Raw genomic sequence first — 24307 nt, 5'->3', positions numbered from 1 at the left:
TGGCTCCTACGCTGCTCCTTTAAGAAGCTTGCCGCCGTTCTAATCTGATATTGGGCCTCAGCTTTATTAGTGAGGCGAGCGAATCGACTCTATCAGACGAGCCTCAGGACATCCAGGAATTGATCATCCGGCAGGAATAACCGCTTGGTGTTTATTAGCTCGGGAGTTCATCACTATCACTTCCCTTCATCCGATTCCTGAGAGGCTTCTCAAAGCTATCATTGTGGCATTAGCTCTTCTGGGTGTGCTAGCAGAGATAAAGATCACGAGATCTAGGTAATGATGGCTCCAGCACAGACACACACACACACACACACACACACACAACCCTTCTCCTCCTCTTTCTCTCTCTGCAGAATTTAGAGCAGGGATAACGGATGTTTACATCCGTAAAGGAGACAATATGAGCGTGTGAGCCACTACTAATTGTCATGTGATTAACATAATTTGCATACCATGCCGTTATCCTTTCCACCTGTCAAACAACTGTCAGTGGACCCATTGCCCTGTCTCTACATTATTCTTTTTTAAAAAAACAAAAATCCAACATCACCGTATTTTTCTGTGTATAAGACGCCCACCCCATGTATAAGACAACCCCTATTTTTTCGAACCCAGAATTAAGAAATCAATAAGCATCAAACAGAACAACTCTGAGCTTTTTGCGGGGAGGTCGCGCAAAGTTAGGGTTGCCATATTTTAAGAGCCAGAGCATTCACCATCCATGTATAAGATGACCTCCAATTTTTGACAAAAAAAAAAATAGCAAAAATCAAATCAAATCCTCTTATACATGGAGAAATACAGTACAGTGGTACCTTAGGTTAAGTACTTAATTCGTTCCGGAGGTCTGTACTTAACCTGAAACTGCTCTTAACCTGAAGCACCACTTTAGCTAATGGGGCCTCCCACTGCCGCCGTGCTGCCAGAGCACAATTTCTGTTCTCATCCTGAAGCAAAGTTCTTAACCTGAAGCACTATTTCTGGGTTAGCGGAGTCTGTAACCTGAAGTGTATGTAACCTGAAGCATCTGTAACCCGAGATACAACTGTAGTTGTTTATTTCCTTGACATTTGATGGGAGGGCGTTCCACAGGATGGGTGCCACTACCGAGAAGGCTCTTTGCCTGGTTCCCTGTAACTTCACTTCTCGCAGCGAGGGAAATGCCAGGAGGCCCTCGGAGCTGGACCTCAGCATCCGAGCAGAACGATGGAGGTGGAGACGCTCCTCCAGGTATACTGGGCCAAGGCCGTTTAGAGCTTTAAAGGTCAGCGTATGTAAGCTGAGGTACCACTGTATATGTATTGGGGAATAAGGAAAGATATTTCAGAGAGATCTCAGCTCCTGCTAGCTCCTACGAGCATGTGTACTATGGAATAGAAACTGTTACTATACCTGCATTAAGCACAAAAGGAATGTGCTCTCTGTATTTTCAAAGTTTGGTTATTTCTGAAAGTGATAGCGAGCATTTCTTTAAGAAAGAACAATTACCTCTCTTTGCTGCATTTATTATACAGTAATTCCATTCTCTCATTCGGGCCATGAAGCCAGGCATTGCTCTCAACGATCCACTTAAGATCTTCCATTTTCTTATACCTTTCTTTTTTGAGAGAGAGAGAGAGAGAGAGAGAGAGAGAGAGATTTCTTGGATATCATATTTCTTCTGAATCTTTATTCAACATAGTAATAAAAATGCAAATAATCTGACCCAGCCAATGTTTCAGGGTGCATTATGTTGCAAATGCCGCACCTAACTAAATTAAAAAGCAAAAGACCGCAAAGGAGTTTTGCATTGGAGGTGAGCTGTATGCATCAGTTTATAAAATTAACAGACCTGTAGAGTTTGGAGGAAGCAAAACCCTGGGGGGCTTATCTCCTGCAAAAATCTTCTGCTCTGGAAAGCCTTATATGCCACTCTTTGACTTCTTTTACAGGCCACAATCCTATGCAGCTGGAAGTAAACCTAATTATATGGAGCTTGTTTCCCAAGTAAACATGCATGGGGCTGTACCGTTAGACTTCTGTGCCGAATGTTCAGTTCATTCTGGTACAGTGGTACCTTGGTTCTCAAACGACTTGGTACTCAAATAACTTGGAACCCAAACACTGAAAACCCAGAAGTAAGTGTTCCAGTTTGCAAACTTTTTTCGGAAGCTGAGCATGCTATGTTTTGAGTGTTACGCTTCCGATTTGAGTGCCACACTTACGGTGAGGTCTGACGGTTTTTGCCATTTATTTTGCATTTTTATTTTTGCGGCTCTTTTTTTGTTTTTGTGACTGCATGGAACCCAGTTCAGCTACTGATTGATTGATTGAATGTGTGACTGCAGTACATTGTTTATTGCTTTCATTTTATGGATCAATGGTCTTATTAGATAGTAAAATCCATGTTAAATTGCTGTTTTAGGGGTTGTTTTTAAAAGTCTGGAATGGATTAATCCATTTTGCATTACTTTCTATGGGAAAGCACGCCTTGGTTTTGGAACACTTTGGTTTTGGAACTGACTTCAGGAACGGATTAAGTTTGCGAACCAAGGTACCACTGTACTTTACATTGCCATCGCTGTCCCCCACTGCCCTAGGTAGATCATGGGAGATACGAAAGCATTGGGACATTGGCAAAAGGCCCTTCGTTATACATGAGACCTTGGGGTCATAGCCGGTAGCTTGATGAAGATGTTGACCCAGTGTGCAGCAGCTGTGAAAAAGGTGAATACCATTCCAGTGATTGTTAGTAAAGGAACTGAAAATAAAACTGTTGGTAACATAATTTGTTGTTGTTTAGTCGTGTCCGATTCTTTGTGACCCCATGGACCAGAGCATGCCAGGCACTCCTGTCTTCCACTGCCTCCTGCAGCTTGATCAAACTCATAGAATCATAGAATAGAATCATAGAATCATAGAGTTGGAAGAGACCACAAGGGCCATCGAGTCCAACCCCCTGCCAAGCAGGAAACACCATCAGAGCACTCCTGACATATGGTTGTCAAGCCTCTGCTTAAAGACCTCCAAAGAAGGAGACTCCACCGCACTCCTTGGCAGCAAATTCCACTGTCGAACAGCTCTTACTGTCAGGAAGTTCTTCCTAATGTTTAGGTGGAATCTTCTTTCTTGTTGGTAGCTTCAAGAACACTGTCCAACCATCTGTCGTCCCCTTCTCCTTGTGCCCTCCATCTTTCCCAACATCAGGGTCTTTTCCAGGGAGTCTTCTCTTCTCATGAGGTGGCCAAAGTATTGGAGCCTCAGCTTCAGGATCTGTCCTTCCAGTGAGCACTCAGGGCTGATTTCCTTCAGAATGGATAGGTTTGATCTTCTTGCAGTCCTTGGGACTCTCAAGAGTTTCCTCCAGCACCATAATTCAAAAGCATCAATTCTTCGGTGATCAGCCTTCTTTATGGTCCAGCTCTCACTTCCATACATCACTACTAGGAAAACCACAGCTTTAATGATTACGGACCTTTGTTGGCAAGGTGATGTCTCTGCTTTTTGAGATGCTGTTTAGGTTTGTCCTTGCTTTTCTCCCAAGAAGCGGGCGTCTTTTAATTTCGTGATGGTGTGACCACACTTGGAGTACTTGTGTACAGTTATGGTCGCCTCGCCTGAAAAAGAATATTGAAGAGCTGGAAAAGGTTCAGTCAGAGGACAAGCAAAGTGATCAAGGGGTGGAGCCCCTTCCTCGTGAGGGAAGGTTTCAACTGATCATGCGGCAAAATGGCTGCCTTGACAATCCTAATTTGATTGACATGCTGCAGGTTCCTCACTCTTTCAGTAGGACATGGGAACTGGTGTTTGTGTGTGTGCGCCAAAGACCTGTTGTTGTTGTTGTTGTTTGTTGTCCAAAGGTCTCCAAGTGATTTATGGCACCATGTGTAAAACATAAATGTAAATACATAACACCATCAAAACAGAACAAACCATCGCCCCTCAAAGTTTTGTGGGTTTCGTGGAGGGAAATGAAGGAATTGGATTAGGTGGCATCTTGCAGGGTTTCCTAGAGACAATCCAAAGTGAAAGAGAGGAAGAGTGGGGTCTCGGAGTGGAGCAGGAGACCATCAAATGATGGAGGAGCTTGGACAACATGGGCAGGTGCACATAGGGGCCTGAGAGCAAATAATTTATGGGGCAAAAGGCCACAGAGGGATTTGAAGGAAAGGACAAAGAGCTTGGCCTGAACTAAGAAGCAGAAAGGAAGCTGTAGTAGGGAAGGATGTTGCATAATCAGAGTGACCAGAGAGGTGAAGCATTTTGGAAACACAGTGCTGAATAGACATGAGGGAACCAAGTTGAGAAGTGGAAGACCAGAAAGGAGGAGATTGCAAAAATATAAGGGAATGGTGGTCAGAGTCAAACCAAATACAGTGGTACCTCGGGTTAAGAACCTCGTTCCAGAGGTCCGTTCTTAACCCGAAACTGTTCTTAACCCAAAGCACCACTTTAGCTAATGAGGCCTCCTGCTGCCACTGCACTGCCGCAGCACGATTTCTGTTCTCATCCTGAAGCAAAGTTCTTAACCTAAGGTACTATTTCTGGGTTAGCGGAGTCTGTGACCTGAAGCATTTGTAACCTGAAGCATCTGTAACCTGAGGAACCACTATTGAAATCACATATATATCACATATAATCACACACACACAGAGAGAGAGAGAGAGAGAGAGAGAGAGAAAGTTTGATCCACATCCTACTGATGTCGCAAAGCTGTTGTGGGTTTTAGTACATTTTTTTCAGGTCGTACCCTATAGCAGTTCATCAGTTGGTGAATTACCGTATTGGCCCGAATATAAGCCGCACACGCAAATAAGACGCACCTTTAAAATTCGGGGGGGGGGAGGGGAGAGAGAAAGAAAAGACAATACCCGAATATAAGCCACTCCCTTAAAATTTCGCACACACCCGCAAATGGCAAATGTAGAAGAAAATCCTACGGGTACCATTCCCTTGCGCTCCCAGGCTGCTTCTGGGGGGGGGGGGGAGCCATGCCACTTTGCCGGCAGCCTTCTCTCCTTCTCCCTTCTTTCCGGTGGCTTGGGGGAGGCCATGAATATAAGCCACACTTTAACTTTTCACTTTTGGAATTCGGGGGGGGGGGGAGTGCAGCTATTATTCGGGCCCATATGGTAAGTTTCTCTTTTTTGGACTTTCCCTCAGTAGTCATCCACCATCCTTTCCTGTGCATATTTCAAGCAGAACAATAAACACTGCTGGATATTTTCCCAAACAGGAGTTAGTTTTATTTATTTTGGGGTTGGAGTGGGGGCTGAGAAGTCAGGCCACAAACGACTTAGATGTGATAGATGTTCCTAAATCCAAAACCCTTGGCATTATTACCTAACCACATATCCTAACGGAAGCATAAAAATGTGTAAATCACCCGAGTCGATAGGCTCTGTAATCCAACAGCTTCTAGGGGCCTTTAAAATTTCCCCTCTGTACACACACATGCGCAAACAGTTGATTCAAACCATTGATTGACTTTCCTGCCAGTTATAGGTATCTCTCTGTGCAGTCACCAAATTCACAGATGGGGGAGAACCACACTTGTCCTACTTGACACAGTCAGAGTGAAGCCCCCTGCTTAGTGTATGCATGCTGTAATGGTTCTAGGGATTGCTTGTGCGTAAGTAGCCTTTACTCCTGGCTAGGTTGCATGGTTGAACCCTTTCTGACTAGACAGCCCTCTATTCCGTGGCTGCCTCAGTCTCTGGCAGAATCCGTCAGTGGGCGTTTCTTAAACCGCTTCCAACATAAAAGCTGTTTGACGCCCAGTCTCCTCCCCCGTTGCCTGCGCAAAAGCTTTCTGCGCAAGGTGGGTGTGGGCAAAGGAGCACTTGTCCCCTCTCCGCTGGTCTCCTGCGAAGAGTCCTGGAGCCACCTCTCCGCTTCCTCTATCTCCTCCCCTTCTCCACTGGTGTTACGCTCATTTCCTTCCCCCGCGTATGGGCTATCCCTCCTCCTACTGGGACCCTCTCCACCATCATCCGGGAGCCCTCTCACCTCCTCCTGCTCCGATGGCAGTTCCCTGACACATGCTTTTTGGGCTGTGAGTGTCTCAGGCACCAGTTGATCACAGAATTTTAGAGCTGAAGGTCATTTAGTGCAGCCCCACTTCCCAGTGTAGGATCTACAACGAAGGATGCATTTACAGAACCATCCCTGATAGATAGCTGACTGCCTCACCTCTGCTTAAACATGTCCAGCAGTTGAGAGCCCATAATTCCTTCTAGACAAGAGTGGATACAAAAATTGACTGAATATGCTGAATTAGATAGTCTATCTGAAAAAAATAAACCGAGAATTGAATTTGTATCAAAATGGGAGGCCTTCGGCGCATATCTTAAACAAAATTGTACCATGTTAAAATCTGTAGCAGCTTTTGAGTGATCCCAGCAGTTTTTATTAATTGCTTATATCAACATTTCTAAATTATGAAAATATTAACATTAAAAATAGTATTTTGATATGGCAGCAAATTTATGTAAAAAGAATTAAGGAATAAATGGGAAGTCGGGTATAAAAGATAATGAGATTTTTTTTTTTACTTTTATTGTAACATGAAATTGTAATCACAAATTTTTGTCATATTTTTTATCTAATTAACAGATTGTGTAGATTTCATTTTCTTTCCTTTTCCCTCCCCTTTTAAGTTGTACCCCCTTTTCAGTATTGTTCCCCTTTTTTGTAAGTAAGCATGGAAAGAGAGAGAGAGAGAGAGAGAGAGAGAGAGAGAGAGAGAGAGAGAGAATCTCTGGACCACTGCAAAGCAGCTTTTCCCATTAGGAAGTTTTTCCCCAGGCACCTCTTGGGTGCTGGGCTCAGCTGGCAGCCTTCCCCTCAGATAGCCCCTTTATAGCTGCTGGATTCTGGCAGAAGCTATGGACCAGAATGCCCTTCCCAAACCTGCTGCCCTCCAGATTGTGTCTCTGAGTTTCCCATCAGCCCCAGCCAGCCCATGGCCTAGTCTCTCCCCCCTATGGTATGCGTGTAGGCAGGGACTTTTCTCAGAGTGCTTCCAAACAGGTAGTTTTATTGTGAAACCAGATGACCTCATGCATGCACTTTTCTTTATTTTTTTGCAGCCTCCACATGCTGTTGACATCAGAATGACAGTCTGTATTTCCCTCCCACCCCCAAGTCCATAGGACGCACCAGACCATAAGGCACACCTAGTTTCGGGAGGAGGATAACTAGAAAAAAAATATTCTGAATCCCAGAAGCCAGAACAGCAAGAGGGATCTCACTTCTGGGATAGTCTATGGCTGTTCTGGCTTCTGGGATAGCCGCGCCAAGCCTCTTCAGGGCAGCGGGATGAAGGCTCCCCCTGCCCCTTCAGGGCTGCACACGGCTAAGATAGAAAGCCAGGAGAGGTGCTTCGTTGAAGGGGCGCTGCGCAGTTCTCCCTCTCTGCGCAGCACCCCTTCAGCCAAGCGGGAGGAGGAACAGAAGCAGCCCCTTCTGTTCCTCCTCTGGCTTCACAGGACAGGTGCGTCGCTGTGAAGCGGGAGAGCTGCGCAGCGCCCCTTCAGTGAAGCGGGAGGGGGAACAGAAGGGGCTCCGTTCCTCCTCCCGCTTCGCTGAAGGGGCGCGGGGCTATGCAGCTCTCCCTCTCCGCACAGCGCCATTCGCTCTATAAGATGCACTCACATTTCCCCTTACTTTTTAGTGAGTCTTACGGAGCGAAAAATACGGTAACCTGAATTCACCCTTTCTGTTGCCCACAACCCATTTGCAACCCACAGCTGCCAAGCAGAGCCTCCTCTGGTTTCCAGCTGGCCTTTCTCCAACTGACAATTTGGACTTTTGACGCTCTCTCTCAGGGTTCTCTCACCCAGCCGAGCTCTCCCTCTCTGCAGGCAAAAACAGGCATGCGCCTTCTACGGTGTGTTGCGGGCAGCAGTTTTCACTCGCGATCTCTGCTTTCCAGAGTGTCTGTTCTCTGGGCAGAAAACTACTACCACTGCACTTTACATGCCATGTCTGTCTTCGCCCTGAGTTCACTTGTTCAGAACTTGTCGACAGCCTGCCTTTTGGCCCGGATATTACTTTCAGTTAACTTGGCCACCTCTTGCACAAGGTTTCGCTGCAACGGGGGTGGGCTGCAGTCAGTCTTCAAAGGCCTACGTTCTTTTTCTTTCTTTCCTTTTTGCCAGACCCCCTGTGGTCCATCAATGTGTTTTAAATTTGCAATGAAAAGAGCGCACATTCAGGGTCTCCGAACAGGTATGGAATAGCTAGTCTTTATGATGTGAGCCTGAGCTTTTTGCCCTACTTTTATTTATTTTTCTATTTTCTTGCAATTATAGCCCACCTTACTTCCATCAAGGAATCGGACATGTGGTCCCCATCCAAGCACTGACCAGACTCAGACCTGCTTAGCATCAGAAAAGTGTTGGGCTGATGTTTCCTCTTATCATTTCATGATCTTGCAAGAGTCCACCTCAGTAGAGAATCACAATTGGTTCAATTGGACGCCTGCATTACAGTTATTGACAAGTTCTCGAGTATCTTTTGGGTTTTTTGTGGAAAACAGCCATAGAAAACTGTTTGCCAGTTTGGCCCAATATAGTCTACTCTTAGATCTTAGAAATCTAGTAGATTTCCAGACTGTTTCCCATCAACAGCTATTAGGTGGAAATGTCCAGGATTGAACCTGCAACCTTCTGCACCCAAAGCACTGAGTCATGAACCCTTTAACTTCAGGCTAACCTCTAGTGGCTAGGGAGAATGTTAAGTGCCCAGAGAAAAGGAGACATGTTGCCAAAATAAGAAGACCATACATTAAATAGGGACATCCTAAGGCAAAATGGGACATTCACAGAGAATTGTGAAAGTTTTGATGATCTCCTTCTACCTGTCCACAATAGAAGGTGTCCTTTCATACTGCATCACGGTGTGGTACACTGGTTTGACATCAACTGATAGGAAGTGCCTATGGAGGGTGGTGAATACTGCACAAGATATTATGGGCTGTCCTGTGAATCCGCTGGATGAAATAGTGGAAGAACATTGCCTTAGGAGAGTGAGGAAAATTCTCAGGGATGATTTGCACCCTGGCCGGCACTTTCTTGATCTCCTGCCCTCGGGCAGAAGATATAGAAGCATGATTATTTGCACCAACAGGGTAAAGAACAGCTTCTATCCTGGGCTGTTAGGCTGCTGAATGAAAAGGTAACAACAGGGAAACTGACTTTCGGGTTTGGTGGGTGTGTGTCAGTAAACGAGGGGAATTAAGACTAAGAGAGCTGAGTGGGGGGTGCTCATGTAATCTTACTGTATACAAGATGTACAAGTGACAATAAAATATTTCAATTTTGATTCATACCCTCCAACAATTCTCCAGTGAAAATAGGAACATCCAGTGCTCTTTTTCTAGAAAAAGAGGTGCCTGAACTCACCATGAACACCTCACTCTTTCTCTTAGAATGGCAATGGTGTCCACCTGAGAGGCAAAAAAAAGGCCCTTGGAACACCCTGTTCCATATCCTCCAACATTTCTCTGATGAAAATAGGGACATCCTAAGGCAAAATGGGACATTCCAGGATCAAATCAGATGGCTTCTGTAAATCCGGGACTGTCCCTGGAATAATAGGGGCACTTGGAGGGTCTGGCATGCCAGTTTAGAATTATAGTCTAAATAGAAATACAATACATCTTGCCATGGGGAGGGGGGACAAGATCCGTGTGCCTGCTCAGTCTGCTCTCCAGGTGCTGCCCAGTCTTGATGGGCATCTTAAAGGCTTCTCCAGCTCTCCCTTCAGATTGCTGTTTTATCTTTGAACCAGACTTGGACTCTTCCAAGAGAGGACCATCCTCTGTGAAATAGGACACATGGTATCCCTCAACACCCCCGGGATGGCATGCTCATGTTTGCTGAAATATACTCAGAGTCGCAAAGTGATTTCATGCTCTTTATTCAGCTCATAGTGGTGAGGAGGAATGAATGAAAGTCCCCTCAAAGTATCTGCCTTATATACATTATTTACACAATGGGCTGCACATGATTGGCTAATTCCGGAATTCTACTGTAAGCCAATCAGGTTGTGGATTCACTTCTATCTGGAGCATGATTGGGTGGTTCCCGCCAACCAATCATACTGCTGCATTGTTCTAGGACCAATCAGACTGCTGCATTTTGAATCCTATTGTTCTAGGACCAATCAGACTGCTGCCTTTTGGATCCTATTGTTCTAGGACCAATCAGACTGCTGCAGTTTGGTTCCTATTCAACTCAGTACATAACATTTGCAAAGCTTTGTTTCTTCATTTCAATCTATTTAGTGCTTTTATAAGTTCTTAAACGTGCCGCCATCTGGACCGAGCATTCGAGAAGGCGTGGGTTTGCATTTCCAAACAGGGCTGTGGTGAATTAGAAACAAGAGTGAACTCTCAAGATGCAAAGGCAGTGGTCCTGTGGAGAACTAATGTCGAGCCGAAGGGTGGGCAATAGGTTCTTTTGAAGTCATCTGTCAGATTGGTAACGGCTCCCCAGGAGAACGCTGTTCCTCAATGATTTGTGTGACCTTGCGAGGTCCAGCTAGGTGGCAACCAAGCATGCACGTACGCCCACGAGCATCTTTGGAGGAAACCGAATGAAAATATTGAAAGTATTGACTCCCCCTGAAGGGAGTAGGCAGCACTTTGGTCTTTGACCTTTGAAGCAGCCTAGGGTAGTCAATAAAATCCGGCTGTTAGATGCTTGGGCCTGCCACTGATTTTGAGCTGGGAGTAGTTTAACCTTGAACCAAGAGCCAAGTAACCACGGCAACAGGAAGTAGGCCCCTACATCCAAGCAGAAGGGATCCATAAATCACGGGGTCCCTAATGCAAACACTGTGTGCAGGTAGAGATTTTGAGAGGATAAGTGGTTTGTGAGGGATTACCTTTGAAAAATGGATGACTGCCTCTTGATAGGGTGAAGCACAGTTTCACAGAGACGTGGGTTAGGGGTGGGGGGAACTGGGGGTTGGGTTGGGGTGGGTTTTTTTTTTTAGCAATGGAGGTCAAGAGGTTACAGCTGCTAGTTTTCATAGAGCTTTTTATACAGGATCTTCAGCTTAATTATCAACAGATGTTAAATCCAGGAGGTGGTTAGCATTGTATTCTAAATATACAAGCTCTCTCTCTCTCTCTCTCTCTCTCACACACACACACACACACAAATTGTTTCCATCTTCGAAATATTGGCATGACTGCTAATTTGCTGCACATTTCTACTGTGTCTGACACCATCTCATGTGGTTTGTGCATTCTGCTTTGTTATCTGAAATATGTGCAGGCTCATCTCAAATCACCTCAGGCTTTCACAGTGCAAAACCATGCTCCACCTTGTTAGAATCTGTACATTTGCAATAAGGAAATCCCAGGTTTCCCTTCCAACACGGGTAGTGGTGTGGGATATTAGGGATGGATTAATCTGTCAATTTTGGTTTATCTCAGTTTCCCGCATATCAGCAGCAATATGCAAAACAAACAAAAAACTCCTTTTTTAGAATTCCTCATGAAAACCCATCATGGTTTGAGTAGGAATTTCCCCCTCATAAACATATTTTTGTACACAGCTTCAGCTGATCTACATGTTTTTGCAACCCATTTCGCCTAGTACAATGCATTTTTGTATGTAACTTTTGCTAATGCAACACATTTTTGTGCACAATGCTTGGGTGGAGAACCTTGCCGTAAAATTCAGAGAAGTGTGAATCTTGAAGGAAGGCTATGCTTCAGTTTGTGTTTTGGTTCAGGAAGTGTGAATTAGGTAGCTTCTTACTAAATGCAAAAAACCCCCACAACAATCCACCCTTCAAATTTCTTCTTCTAGTGGTAATAATAAAAAAGCTTTTCATATTCAGGATCCACATTGAACTCCAACCATCACCATGGAACCTGCTTTTGAATTCTTAAAGCTTTCGCCCTTCATCATTCTACTTTTCGTTGCCCCAAGTCCAGGGATGTGAAAGTTTCAGGGTGTTGTAGTTCAATCAAAGTGTGTGTCAGTGAAGGCTCCGCTCAAATCCCTGTTCAGCCACAAAGTACACTGGGTGACTCTGGGCCAGTCATATTCTCTCAATATGCCTTGTTTCGCAGGGTTGTCCTAAGGATAGAATAGGGCAATCTCAAGGCGAGACACAAATAGGATAGCTGATGAAGATTTGAGTGTGTTGTACTCAACAAAACCATCACCTTCATGGCCCTGATGTAGCGAGAAAGCATGCATTGGGCTAGCAAAGTCTGGAGGGTTCTGCTGTAGGGTAACTGGTTGGACTATAATGATATTCCTGTCTGTTCTTGTCCTTGTGATCGTGTGATAGATACCAGCATGTACAGATGTACATGGAGAAACACCCTAAATAGCAACATGATTATCATCTTTCCTCATATTGTTTTAAAAATAGACTTGCAAGGCAATAATGTGCTGGCCAGGAATCAATGTTTATGTTATGTCCTGAAGCAAAATGACTGAAACCCAATAATAATAATAATAATAATAAATCATAATCCTCAAAACTGTATTATTAGAAGCACATTTACAAGCAGGGAATACTGGGGTGCAGGATTTCCTGCGAAACACAGCGGGGCATTTATTGTATATTTCTGATAAGACCAAGGTTGTATTTTTCTTCTTCTCCTGCATAATAATTGATTAGCGTTGCTTATGTTTTTGCTCTCCAGGAATTGCCGGTTCGCATCTAAAAGCAGACCAGACTTCGCTTCATAATAAAAACGAGGGTTCTGCTTCTTCTGTGATGACCCGTCGAAAACCAGCATCTCTTGATAGTGTTGTGATATCCTCAACCCCAGTATTATCTCTTTTACCACCGTCAACGGCAGCCACCTCAGAAGCAGGTAATTATGTTCAAATGAGCTCGGGTGTTTCATTTATTCCTGTTTTATTACATTTATAGCATTTGTAAACATCTGGAGGACTCCATGTCGACAAGATGCAAACAGGAAATGGCTCTCTCTCCCCAATTGGGATTCCCAGAAAGTTGCCTTCAGAGGCACACTGGAATTAGAGCACAGCCGTCACGACTAGTTGTATTCTTAATAATAATAATAATAATAATAATTTATACCCTGCCCATCTGGCTGGGTTTCCCCAGCCACTCTGGGCAGCTTCCAACAGAATATCAAAATACAATAGTCTATTAAAGATTAAAAGCTTCCCTAAACAGGGCTGCCTTCAGATGTCTTCTAAAAGTCTGGTAGTTGTTCTCTTTGACATCTGGTGGGAGGGCATTCCACAAGGCAGGGGCCACTACCGAGAAGGCCCTCTGCCTGGTTCCCTGTAACTTGGCTTCTCGCAGTGAGGGAACCGCCATAAGGCCCTCAGAGCTGGACCTCAGTGTCTGGTTAGAACAATGGGGGTGGAGACGATCCTTCAGGTATACAGGACCGAGGCAGTTTAGGGCTTTAAAGGTGTGTTGTCATCAACACTTTGAATTGGGCTCGAAAACATACTGGGAGCCAATGTAGATCTTTCAAGACCAGTGTTATGTGGTCTCGGCGGCCGCTCCCAGTCACCAGTCCAGCTGCCGCATTCTGAATTAATTGCAGTTTCCGGGTCACCTTCAAAGGTGGCTCCACATAGAGCGCATTGCAGCAGTCCAAGCGGGAGATAACCAGAGCATGCACCACTCTGGCGAGACAGTCTGTGGGCAGATAGGTCTCAGCTTGCATACCAGATGGAGCTGGTAAACAGCTGCCCCAAAAACAGTACTTCTGTCTTGTCAGGATTCAACCAACGGCTTCAAGTTACAAGAAAGGAAATTCTGACTCAACATCAGGAATAACTTTCTGTTCGACAATGGAACAGACTCCCTCTGGAGGTTGTGGGCTCTTCTTCCTTGGAGGTTTTTAAGCAGAGGTTGGGTGGCCATCTGTCCTGGATGCTATAGCTGAGATTCTTGCATTGCAAGGGGTTGTACTAGATGGCCCTGAAAGTCCGTTCCAACTCTTGTGATTCTGCTCCCAGGTATGTGTGTATAGAATTGCAGTCTGGGGAGCTAATACATGGCCAGTGAATCTTCCAAGAAGCAGAAAGCTTGTTCAATAGTTTCATTCAGATTCAGATAATGGGTGCACTTTGCAGTGTAGCTGGCGTCCAATTAGACGGTTGGTCGGTCTGTCTGTCACCCAGATGTTGATCATTCATTGAAAACTGCAGCTGCGTTAATGAGATAGGAGATGGTGTTGAGGATATCCTGTAACTGATTGAGAATGCTTTGGGAGGAAATAAAAATACTCTTGTGATTCAAACCAAATGGATGGCTTGAGGCCACCTATTGAACAGAGAGTCTTCTTCTGCAACCTTTCATGCAGATGCATTTCACACACACACACCACACACACACACACACATTGCTGCAGCCTGCAGTGCATCAGACAAAGATTCACGCATCTGCACAACCACCTCAGGACTTGCACAGCTCTGCTGAACCTGTACCTTCCCATAGCGCACGTTACCTTGTCCTTAGGACAAAGTGAGATTGTGTTTCATTAAACGACAAAGTACAGTGGTACCTCGGGTTACATATGCTTCAGGTTACATATGCTTCAGGTTACACACTCCACTAAGCCAGAAATAGTGCTTCAGGCTAACAACTTTGCTTTAGGATAAGAACAGAAATTGGGCTCTGGCAGCGCAGCGGCAACAGGAGGCCCCATTAGCTAAAGTGGTGCTTAAGGTTAAGAACACTTTCAGGTTAAGAACGGGCCTCTGGAACGAATTAAGTACTTAACCCGAGGTACCACTGTATGCATTATTGTCAGTGCTTTTTTTCTTTTAAAAAATGCTTAGGGGTACTCTCATTTTGACTCAAGAAAATCACCATTTTATAGTTCAAAGTGGGAAAAATAAACACAGTAAATGGACAAAAGTACAAAGATTCACAAAATGTTTAGGGGTACTGTCAGGGGTTCAGGAGCAGAGTCACAGGAGAGGGAGGAAATGGAGAGCGAGGGGGAGGAGTCCGAAGGAAGTGTCAGCGATGACAGCAGTCCGAGGTCTCTGAGTCTCTCCAGTGACTCGGAGGATTCACAGAAAGGGGCCCCCATAGTCAGGGCTAGGGGAGTGCCCAGGGGGACACCTCGGGAAGAAGGGGCCAGAGGGGACTCAGAGAGTAGCAGCTGGAAATCCGGACCAGCGTCCCCCCCAGAGTGCAGTAGGGGGGAGGAGTCCCAGGCATCGGGATCAGGTGGCGCGCGGGCAGCGGGAGAACGTGAGGCAGGAGTGACCACACCCTCGTCAGGGAGCGAGGAAACGGTCATCAGGAAAGTTAAACGCGCGCGCGCGCCAAGTTCAAATGTACAGGAGGGCGGCAAGGTGGGCAGCCCGGGTAGGGAGCCAGGTCCTAAAGCCCGCCGAAGAGAGGGGGAGGAGTCAGAGGGGTCAACGTCTGCGTCAGAAGAGTCCAGGAGGGAGGAGACCCCGGGGGGTAGTAGGACCCAGAGGAAGAGAGAGAGAAGGAAGAGGTGGAGTAAGATTAGAGTCTTAAACTGGTGCACAGGGGGCGGAGACTCAGACGGAGCTTCGCCGGTCTAGACTCCAGACGTAGAGCTGGGACGCTGAGGCTTGGAAATGGAAACTATTCTTCAATAAAGACTTTGATACTTTACTACCGGCTAGCGTTGGTCCTTGGTGAGCTGGGACCAGGAGCCAGCTCTGACAGGTACGCTTACCCCTGTGTCTGTCAGGAGCTGAGCCTACACTTGAGTAGGACCCTGATAGAGACACATGCCCAACTGGCATGTTCTCTCCCTCCTAGTCAATCGTTCGTGAGCTTCATAAGCTTTCTTCTGCCCGAACATCACAGCGACCGATGCCAGCAGACATCAGCACACTTAGGGATCCGCAGAGTTTGTGCACCTTGCGTGACAGACCTCAGCAACTCAGCATTTTGGCTAATCTACTTTATTTACATAGAAACACACTCGGAGCACTGCAACATGGCTCCCTCTCTCTCTAGCATCAGACAGTAAAGAGAAAAGAACAAAAGACAATAGTCCCACTTCACAGAACACAGTAACACAAACATCCTGTCTCCGTCACTTCCCACTCTGTGGAGTCAAAACATACACCGTCATGTAAAAGACAACAATCCCATGACTGCAATCATGGAGCAGGAATTCTAACAGTGCCCCCCCCCCCCAAAGAAGGACTGAATTATTGTCATTGTCATTTTATTATTTTATTTTATTTGTTTGTTTGTATGTATGCCCTTCATCTTTAGATCTAAGGGCAGTTCGCAACATTAAAATACAATATAAAAACACAAAATATGTGATAAAAACAAGAACAAACAACAAAAAGCAACAAAGCTCTCTTCCACCCTACTCCTACAAATACATTTAAGAGGGGTATAAGATGTCAAAGGCCTGGCTGAACAGGAACATTTTTGCCTGGTGCCTAAAGGTATATAGTGAAAGCACCAGGTGAGAGCATTCCACAGATGGGGAGCCACCGCAGAGAAGACCCCGTTCTTGTGTAGCCACCCTCTGGACCTCACATGGAGGAGGCACATAGAGAAGGCCCCAGATGATGAATGCAGAGTCTATGTCAGTTTATATGGAAAGAGGCGGTCTTTGAGGTATTGCGGTCCAGAGCCATTTAAGGCTTTATAGGTCAAAACCAGCACTTTGATTTGGGCATGGAAACTAACTGGTAGCCAGCGCAGTCGGGCCAGGATCATTGTAATATGCTCAAAACATCTTGCCTAGGTGAGCAACTTGGCCCAGTGCCGGGTTTACGTATAAGCTAAGCAAGCTATAGCTTAGGGCCCCACTCTCTTGGGAGCCCCCCAAAAAATTAAAGGAAAAAAACTGGATGTACATTTCCAAAATAAAAGATTAAAAACAAATAAAATAAAACCTACATAAGGTTAGAGCTTAATAATTATTTCACTGTTAATATACTTCTTAATTGTATTTCACCATTAATATACTTCTTGTTAATTGTATTTCAGTTCAACAAATATTCTGATAAAATACATTTTTTGTCATGTGCAAATGGCTTTAGATACCTATTAGGTCCATAAATTACCATATAGCATATAGGTAAAGGCAAAGGGACCCCTGACCGTTAGGTCCAGTCGTGGCCGACTCTGGGGTTGCGGCGCTCATCTCGCTTTATTGGCCGAAGGAGCCAGCGTACAGCTTCCGGGTCATGTGGCCAGCATGACTAAGCCACTTCTGGCCAACCAGAGCAGCGCACGGAAACGCCGTTTACCTTCCCGCTGGAACGGTACCTACTGATCTACTTGCACTTTGATGTGCTTTCGAACTGCTAGGTTGGCAGGAGCAGGGACCAAGCAACGGGAGCTCACCCCGTCGCAGGGATTCGAACCGCCAACCTTCTGATCAGCAAGTCCTAGGCTCTGTGGTTTAACCCACAGTTATATTCAACACAAAAAAACAGCAGCAATTTGTTGTTGACAAAGGACAGCTGGACATATAAAGGGCCCTATGACCTTCAGTAGCTTAGGGCCTCATCAAACCCAAGCCATGAACTGGCCGCTGAATTCTTCACCAGCTGAAGTATCCAAACCATCCTCAGAGGCATCCCTGCTTATAACGCATTGTTTAATCTAACTTGGAGGTTATCAGAGCATAGACAACAGTAGTCAGGCTGTCCCTATCCAAATAGGGGCATAGCTGGGCCACCAGACAAAGCCACCAGAGCCTCAAATGACAGCAAAGGAAAAGAAACTTCTATACAATAGCTTAATTCAGTGAATGATGTGATGTCTAATTTGGTCCCACCTCTTTGGGTAAATTAAGAATGAATGGTGATAAGGTAAAGGAATTGAGATGGAATAGCTTCTTGAATGTAAGAACCTGAGATGCCCTGAGAATGAATCTTTGAATGTTTATTTAATTTAGAATATAGGTGTGTAGATATGAAAACCAGTCTTTGAAAGACTAAACGCCCACGTTCTTATATATTTATATGAGAGCAAATGTCTGGTTGTTTTTCTTTTAGGATTTGCTCCTGCTTCTTGTATTGTGACAAGATGTTGGGCTTGTTTGCACAAGGCCTTTGCCGAGGCCAAATAACATGGTAGCACATTATCCAATTATGTTTTAAAAAACTCAATACAACAGTGTTGGGGTTGCTTGTTGTTGTTTTTAAAATGAAACCTTCCAAATGACAGAAGTGTGGGGGGGTGTTTATATTTCTTCCACTACATAGTTCATAGTTTTCTATTGTGAAGACTCCAACAGCAGCTGTATTTTGAACATGGTCAGCATGGTTGCAACCCATTAATATAATAGTCATTCTGGAAATGAGCCTTCATAGAAAATCTGTCTGCCTTCTGAAGACTTCCAGAAGTGCTTGAATAGTAAAATGTAGCTGAAGGTTGTGGGAACTTCTGAACTGAAGTTAATTTAGAGCAGCGGTTCTCAACCTGTGGGTCCCCAGATGTTGTTGGACTACAACTCCCATCATCCCTGAGCTCTGGCCTTGCTAGCTAGGGATGATGGGAGTTGTAGTCCAACAACATCTGGGGACCCACAGGTTGAGAACGGCTGATTTAGAGGGAATCTAATATAGAGAGAATTATTTTTCACAGAATCAGAGAACTGTAAAGTCGGAAGGGACCCTACAGTTAATCTAGTCCAGGGTTTCCCAAACTTTGGTCTCCAGCTACTATTGGACTACAATTCCCATCATCCTTGATCAATGCTCTTGCTAGCCAGGGATGATGGGAGTTGTAGCCCAAGTTTGGGAAACTCCAATCTAGTCCAACACCCTGCAATGCTTGAATCACAGCTAAAGAATCTCTGGCCATCCAACCGCTGTTTAAAAACCTCCAGCACTTTATGAGGTAGTGTGTTCCTCTGTTAAACAGCTCTTGCCCTCAGAAAGTTCTTCGTAATGTTTAGGTGAAATCTTCCTTTCCTGTAATTTGACTCTATTGGTTCAAGTTGTACCACCCCACCCCACCCAGAACAGAGCAGTACTATTACAGTTGAGATGTATTGACCTTGTCATTGGATGATAGTATTAGATATGCTAAGGACTTCAGCCCTTGTGCTCGCAGGCAGAGAGCATTGAATCTGGGCCACATACAATAAATGCTATCTATCTATCTATCTATCTATCTATCTATCTATCTATCTGTCTATCTATATCTATCTCCAGAGGGTAGAAAGAAGGGAAACTCCAAAATTGCAACTACAGTGGACGCTCGGGTTGCAAATGTGATCCCTGCGGGAAGCACGTTCGCAAAACGCAGCATTTGCAAACCGCAGCAGTGCATCTGTGCATGCATTGGTTGCGATTCAGCGATTCTGCGCATGCACAACCGCCAAAACCCAGAAGTAACCCATTCCGGTACTTCTGGGTTTCGGTGCGTCCGTAACCCAAAAAAACACAAACTGAAGCACCTGTAACCCAAGGTATGACTATATTGAAAACTTTTTTTCCTTCCAAGAAGGGAAGGAAGCAAGAAGACATTAGTGCCGCAACAATTCATACCTTGAAAGAACATTGGGCCCAATGATACATTAGGAAATGAAAACTGTGTTTCCTTGCTGGAATGTTTCTAATTTTAATTCATTAATTCAGGCAGTTTACTAAGGTAATATTAATGGCAAGCTTACAGGCACATTATATAAATTGCTGTTCTTCCGTGACAGTCTTTATAATAAATAATTCTGAAATATTTTCTGTTATTCTGTTCTGTATGCGGCTTCCCATCTTTGGGCCATTTTTCATAATCTGCAGTCCCAGCGAATCTTTACGCCAGCCAGCATTAATCATGCCGCAACCCTTATTTTGCACAAGCCGCGCGTGGCAATTCCGATTGATTCCAATCTTAATCACCATCGTTTCCTCTCCCCTGCAGCCAGCTCGCCGCTCAAGAAACGGTTCAAGCGCTGTGAGATCGAAGCGATCCAATGCGAGGTGCGCAAGATGTGCAACTACAACAAGATCCTCTCCACCAAGAAGAACCTGGATCACGTCAACAAGATCCTGAAAGCCAAGCGGCTGCAGAGACAATCAAAGACGGGCAACAACTTTGTCAAGAAGAGGCGAGGGCGGCCGCGCAAGCAGCCCCTCTCCTTTGACGAAGACTTCAGAGACCAAATGCCAGTTTTGGAGAAATGCGTCGACCTGCCTTGCAAACGAGGACAGAGGTTCGCGCTGAACCCTTTGATACTGGAACAAACAGCCAACAGCCACGATACCATCGCAGCCACCATTGAGGCTGTAATACACATGGCCCGGGAGACGTCTCAGCCGCCCCCTCCGCCCCCGCCTCCTCCTCCTTCCCGGACGCCGAAAGTCGGGAAGAGGAAAAGCAAAGCGCAGCAGCACGCGGAGGCAGAGGACGAAGTGAAGGTGAAAAGGCACCGGAAAACGAGAGGGTGTGAAAGCGAAACCCTCCCCTAGTAATGGCCGTGGCCAATCGAAAGACAGTGCTGGGTGGTTTAGCGCCCTGGGACCAAAGGACCAGGGTGCTGAGATGGGCAGGTCTGTTTGGCATCTTCTGCAGCATCAGACTTGCTCTGTATTTCAGTAGCGCAGCAGCCGTTAAAAAAATTCAGATAGGAATGACCAATAATAATAATATAATAATTACAATAATGACAAAACTTTGGCAGTAGCCCTTAGGTTAATAGTGGGGGATGGGGTGCGCTGGGGGAGATGTTCAAACCTAGCGAGTCCACCAGTTTTTGCGGAGTTTCTGTTAACAAAAACCAGCTTCGCTCTTGTGTCTTGGAAGGGAAAGAGGGAAGCATCCCGCTTAAAATCACATGGCGGGACTGGCAGAATCCCTGCTGCTAGCAAGCTCTTAGTAGGAGCTGCTGTCCCCTTTTTGCAGATGCATCGCAGGGAGAAATTCACCACCACCAGCAGCAGCAGCAGCAGCCTTTGCAGTCACTGCTGCTGCGCGAAGGGGCGTGGGGGGATTGCACCCATCAGATTTCTTCATGCCTACTTTTAAGACACAAGGGCATCCCTCCGTCAAGGAACAAAACTGGCAGCCCTTTTAGTGGAAATTATTTTCACTTTTCAACAAAAAAAAGTGTAAATTCCTCAACTGTGCTCTTGGTTTTAAACTGCTTTGAAAGTATTTGTATTTTGTTTTATAGAGGTTTTGGGGTGTGGTTTTCTTCCTTTCTTTCTGGAAACTCTTGCCAGGCTCCAGGCAACTGAATCGCTAACTCTTAAATCCTATCGTTTCCCTTCTCCCTCCCCGCACAAAATAATCTGCAAGTGGCAAGTAATGTAGGCGAGAGAGAAGTGGAGCCCCTACCCTGCGGAACAAGATGAATCTCCAGTCACCCTCCAAAATTGTAACCGAATAGCGGAGCGCATCTCATAAAGGGGAGGAAAAAAGCCAATTTGTCACTAACATGGTCTTTGCAATTGAGCTCTTTGGTGGTTTTCGCTGGTGATGGAAGCGAGGGGACACCAATAAGCTACTTTAGTTTGACAGTAGAGCAAGGCTTCAGATATGTTAGCAAAGAACAGAAGGAATGAAGGGACAATGTTACTCTAAAGAGGCAAGGGCTCTAAGATGGATACAAGCCTGTGAAAAATTTGCTGCCCAAGGGGAACTTGGAGCAAACTTTTTTGCAAGATCTCATCAGAGCAGTGTAGCATGATGCCTTGACTTGTTTTTCCATAATGAAAACAACAAAAGTCATTTTTAAAATAATAATAATAATTCACATAGAATGAAGCCAGAGAAAGAAATATGTCACTAAAATTAAAAGAATAAAAAGGAATAAGTGTTCTTATCTAAAATTATAATAATCTTATTGTTCAAAGGGTGTCACCACTGCTGTTGAGTTAATGCCACTTTGAACACTTCCCTCAACCCCCGTTGTGGTTGCCTTAATAAACTGAAAAGTATTTTTTTTTTCTTTTGTACATAATGTAATTATAAAAAGAAAGGAGGAAAATCAGTTTGCATGGACACAAACTGTGTGTGACAAATTGTCTCTTTAAATCGTCAGTTTCATTTGTCCGGTTAAAATTCAAAGTGTAATTTTATCCACTTTTTAAGCTTAGATATACATATCTATATCTCAAGCAAGTTTCCATACCAAATCAAGTAACTCTTATTTGTTTTTGTTTTTTTGCTTTAAGCAAAGCTGTTCGGACTAAACACAAATGTTGAAAACGCTGTTTCATTGCAGTAATAGTACTTTGTTTTTAAAAGATAAAAAAGGAACGAAAGCTGTTGAAATATTTAAAACCAGTACCTGACAAATTCCTTTCCTCTCCTCCATTACTTTCTCGTGCGGTAGACAGACCTCAGTCGAGGTGCAACTCAAAAGTTCACACTGGAGAGACATGGAGAATTTGATTCAATGATACCCAAGCCAATTTTTGAGTCTGGTAACTGATATCTAGGAGAGAAAATTATAATCAGCAGAACACTTACCGTATTTTTTGCTCTATAAGACTCACTTTTTCCCTCCTAAAAAGTAAGGGGAAATGTGTGTGCGTCTTATGGAGTGAATGCAGGCTGCGCAGCTATCCCAGAAGCCAGAACAGCAAGAGGGATTGCTGCTCTCACTGTGCAGCGATCCCTCTTGCTGTTCTGGCTTCTGAGATTCAGAATATTTTTTTTCTTGTTTTCCTCCTCCAAAAACTAGGTGTGTCTTGTGGTCTGGTGCGTCTTATAGAGCGAAAAATACGGTACATTAAAAACGAACAAAATCCTTACCCCTTTTCCCCGGCCCTAAAACCTATTTGAATCTTTCAAATTGCCATCAAGACCGCTTCCCATGAAGCCCTCCATTGGGTGCATCAGCCTCTGCAAAATCTGGGTCTCCCCTTAACTGTGAAAAAATGTACACATGTACATGTGATGGAGCATGCCACAAACATCGAAAAGAATGAGACGCTTCACCTGCATGGGACCCTCCTCTGTGCTCATTTTGAATAGTATTGGGGTACCAGAAACATACAGGATTAAGCCATTGAGCAACACGCCACACATATTCAATAAGAATGATTGTGGGGTGTTCAGGAGTCAGGCCCCCCAGGTTGCACCAATAGGCTTCCTCCCATTTGTAAGACCCTTTTCAAACTTAACATTTTCAAGTATCAAAGCCACCTTAGAAGGGTCTGTCCCCATGTTGCTCCAGTAATTTACGGCTGTTTCTCCTCCCGCCACTTCCGATATGGCCTTGTACCCATCTGCTTCTAGCTGTCCACACTCATTGTCTTTAACGTTAAATAAGTTGGAGTTCTTGTTATTAAATATACCAAGAAAAAAGCACGCCAAGAACTCTGGCCAATATAACTTTCAATAGTGGGAGTGGTCCCTACTCACAAATCAATAGTCAATTGTAACAAAAACTACCGTATTTTTAGCTCTATAAGACTCACTTTTTCCCTCCTAAAAAGTAAGGGGAAATGTGTGTGCATCTTATTGAGCAAATGCAGGATGCGCAGCTATCCCAGAAGCCAGAACAGCAAGAGGGATTGCTGCTTTCACTGCTGTTCTGGCTTCTGAGATTCAGAATATTTTGTTCTTGTTTTCCTCCTCCAAAATCTAGGTGCGTCTTGTGGTCTGGTGCATCTTATAGAGCGAAAAATACGGTAATCCATTCAAAAGTATGTATTCTGACAAGGATTACAAACTCAAATAGAGATTGCAAACTCAAACAGAGATTACAAACTCAAACTCAAAAGGATATGTATAACACAATAATTCGCTACAGTATTAGAGATAAGAGTTTATGAGTAGAGTTAAGTTCATGTTAGTCCATAGTCAGATTTGACGTGAAGATCTTCGTTTCAATCTTTGTTTGTAATCCTTGTCAGAAGACATACTTTTGAATGGATTTGTTTATGTTACAATTGACTATTGATTTGTGAGTAGGGACCACTCCCACTATTGAAACTTATATTGGCCAGAATTCTTGGTGCACACTCATTGTCATGGCAGCTTCTCCGTCATTTGGACTGGCTTGACCATCCCTTCTCCACCCAGTTGCCATTCTGCCATGATGTATAAAACTCTTAGGCAAAGACCGTGCAAGAATGCCTGGGTGATGGTGGGCATTTTGCCAAATCCCACAGGTATTTTCTTTCTTCCTTTCCTTCCTTCCTCACGGAGAATAGTGCTTTGCTGATTGCAATTCCCTACACTGCCACGCACCCCGAAGCGAGCGTGTGCTTTGTGTAATGTGAGAACAGGGAGACAAGGGCAATCTGGTTCTCCAAATGTGGAGAAGGCATCCTTTCATGTCCAGATCTTGGCAGACAGTTATGGCGCCCCTCACTCCATTCGTGTGTGTCTTGTTTTACGGCAAGTCCGCACAAGTTCTGACTCACCAATCCGAATG

At 44.7% G+C, this 24307-nt stretch overlaps 1 protein-coding gene and 1 long non-coding RNA gene across 5 annotated transcripts in view; one reads left to right on the top strand and one right to left on the bottom strand.

Moving 5' to 3' along the window:
- Positions 1-21898, top strand: part of SETBP1 (SET binding protein 1) — a 262041-nt gene extending 240143 nt beyond the window's left edge. For 2 of the 4 annotated variants that reach the window (XR_014502776.1, XR_014502777.1), the window contains 3 exons: positions 12662-12835; positions 19840-20775; positions 20832-21898. Coding sequence is in view for 2 of the 4 variants with exons in the window: in XM_083402621.1 (XP_083258747.1) it covers positions 12662-12835; positions 19840-20387 (722 nt within the window). In the remaining 2 variants the exon portion in view is untranslated. Of the gene's footprint in view, positions 1-12661; positions 12836-19839 lie in introns of all 4 variants that reach the window. The other 2 variants (XM_083402621.1, XM_083402622.1) reach the window with 1 other exon arrangement.
- The window catches only part of LOC310659591, a 152965-nt gene extending 129592 nt beyond the window's left edge, over positions 1-23373 (bottom strand). Inside the window, exons 1-2 of the long non-coding RNA XR_014502836.1 lie at positions 22649-23373; positions 22326-22387 (exon numbers count right to left, since the gene is read on the bottom strand). This is a non-coding gene — a long non-coding RNA (uncharacterized lncRNA). The remainder of the gene's footprint in view (positions 1-22325; positions 22388-22648) is intronic.
- Between the last annotated feature and the right edge of the window lie 934 nt (positions 23374-24307).

The sequence above is a fragment of the Podarcis tiliguerta genome (genome assembly GCF_965153285.1).
Source record: "Podarcis tiliguerta genome assembly, chromosome: 11".
Classification (NCBI taxonomy): domain Eukaryota; kingdom Metazoa; phylum Chordata; class Lepidosauria; order Squamata; family Lacertidae; genus Podarcis; species Podarcis tiliguerta.
Note: the sequence above shows the minus strand (reverse complement) of the source record. Positions and strands in the feature narration are given on the sequence as shown.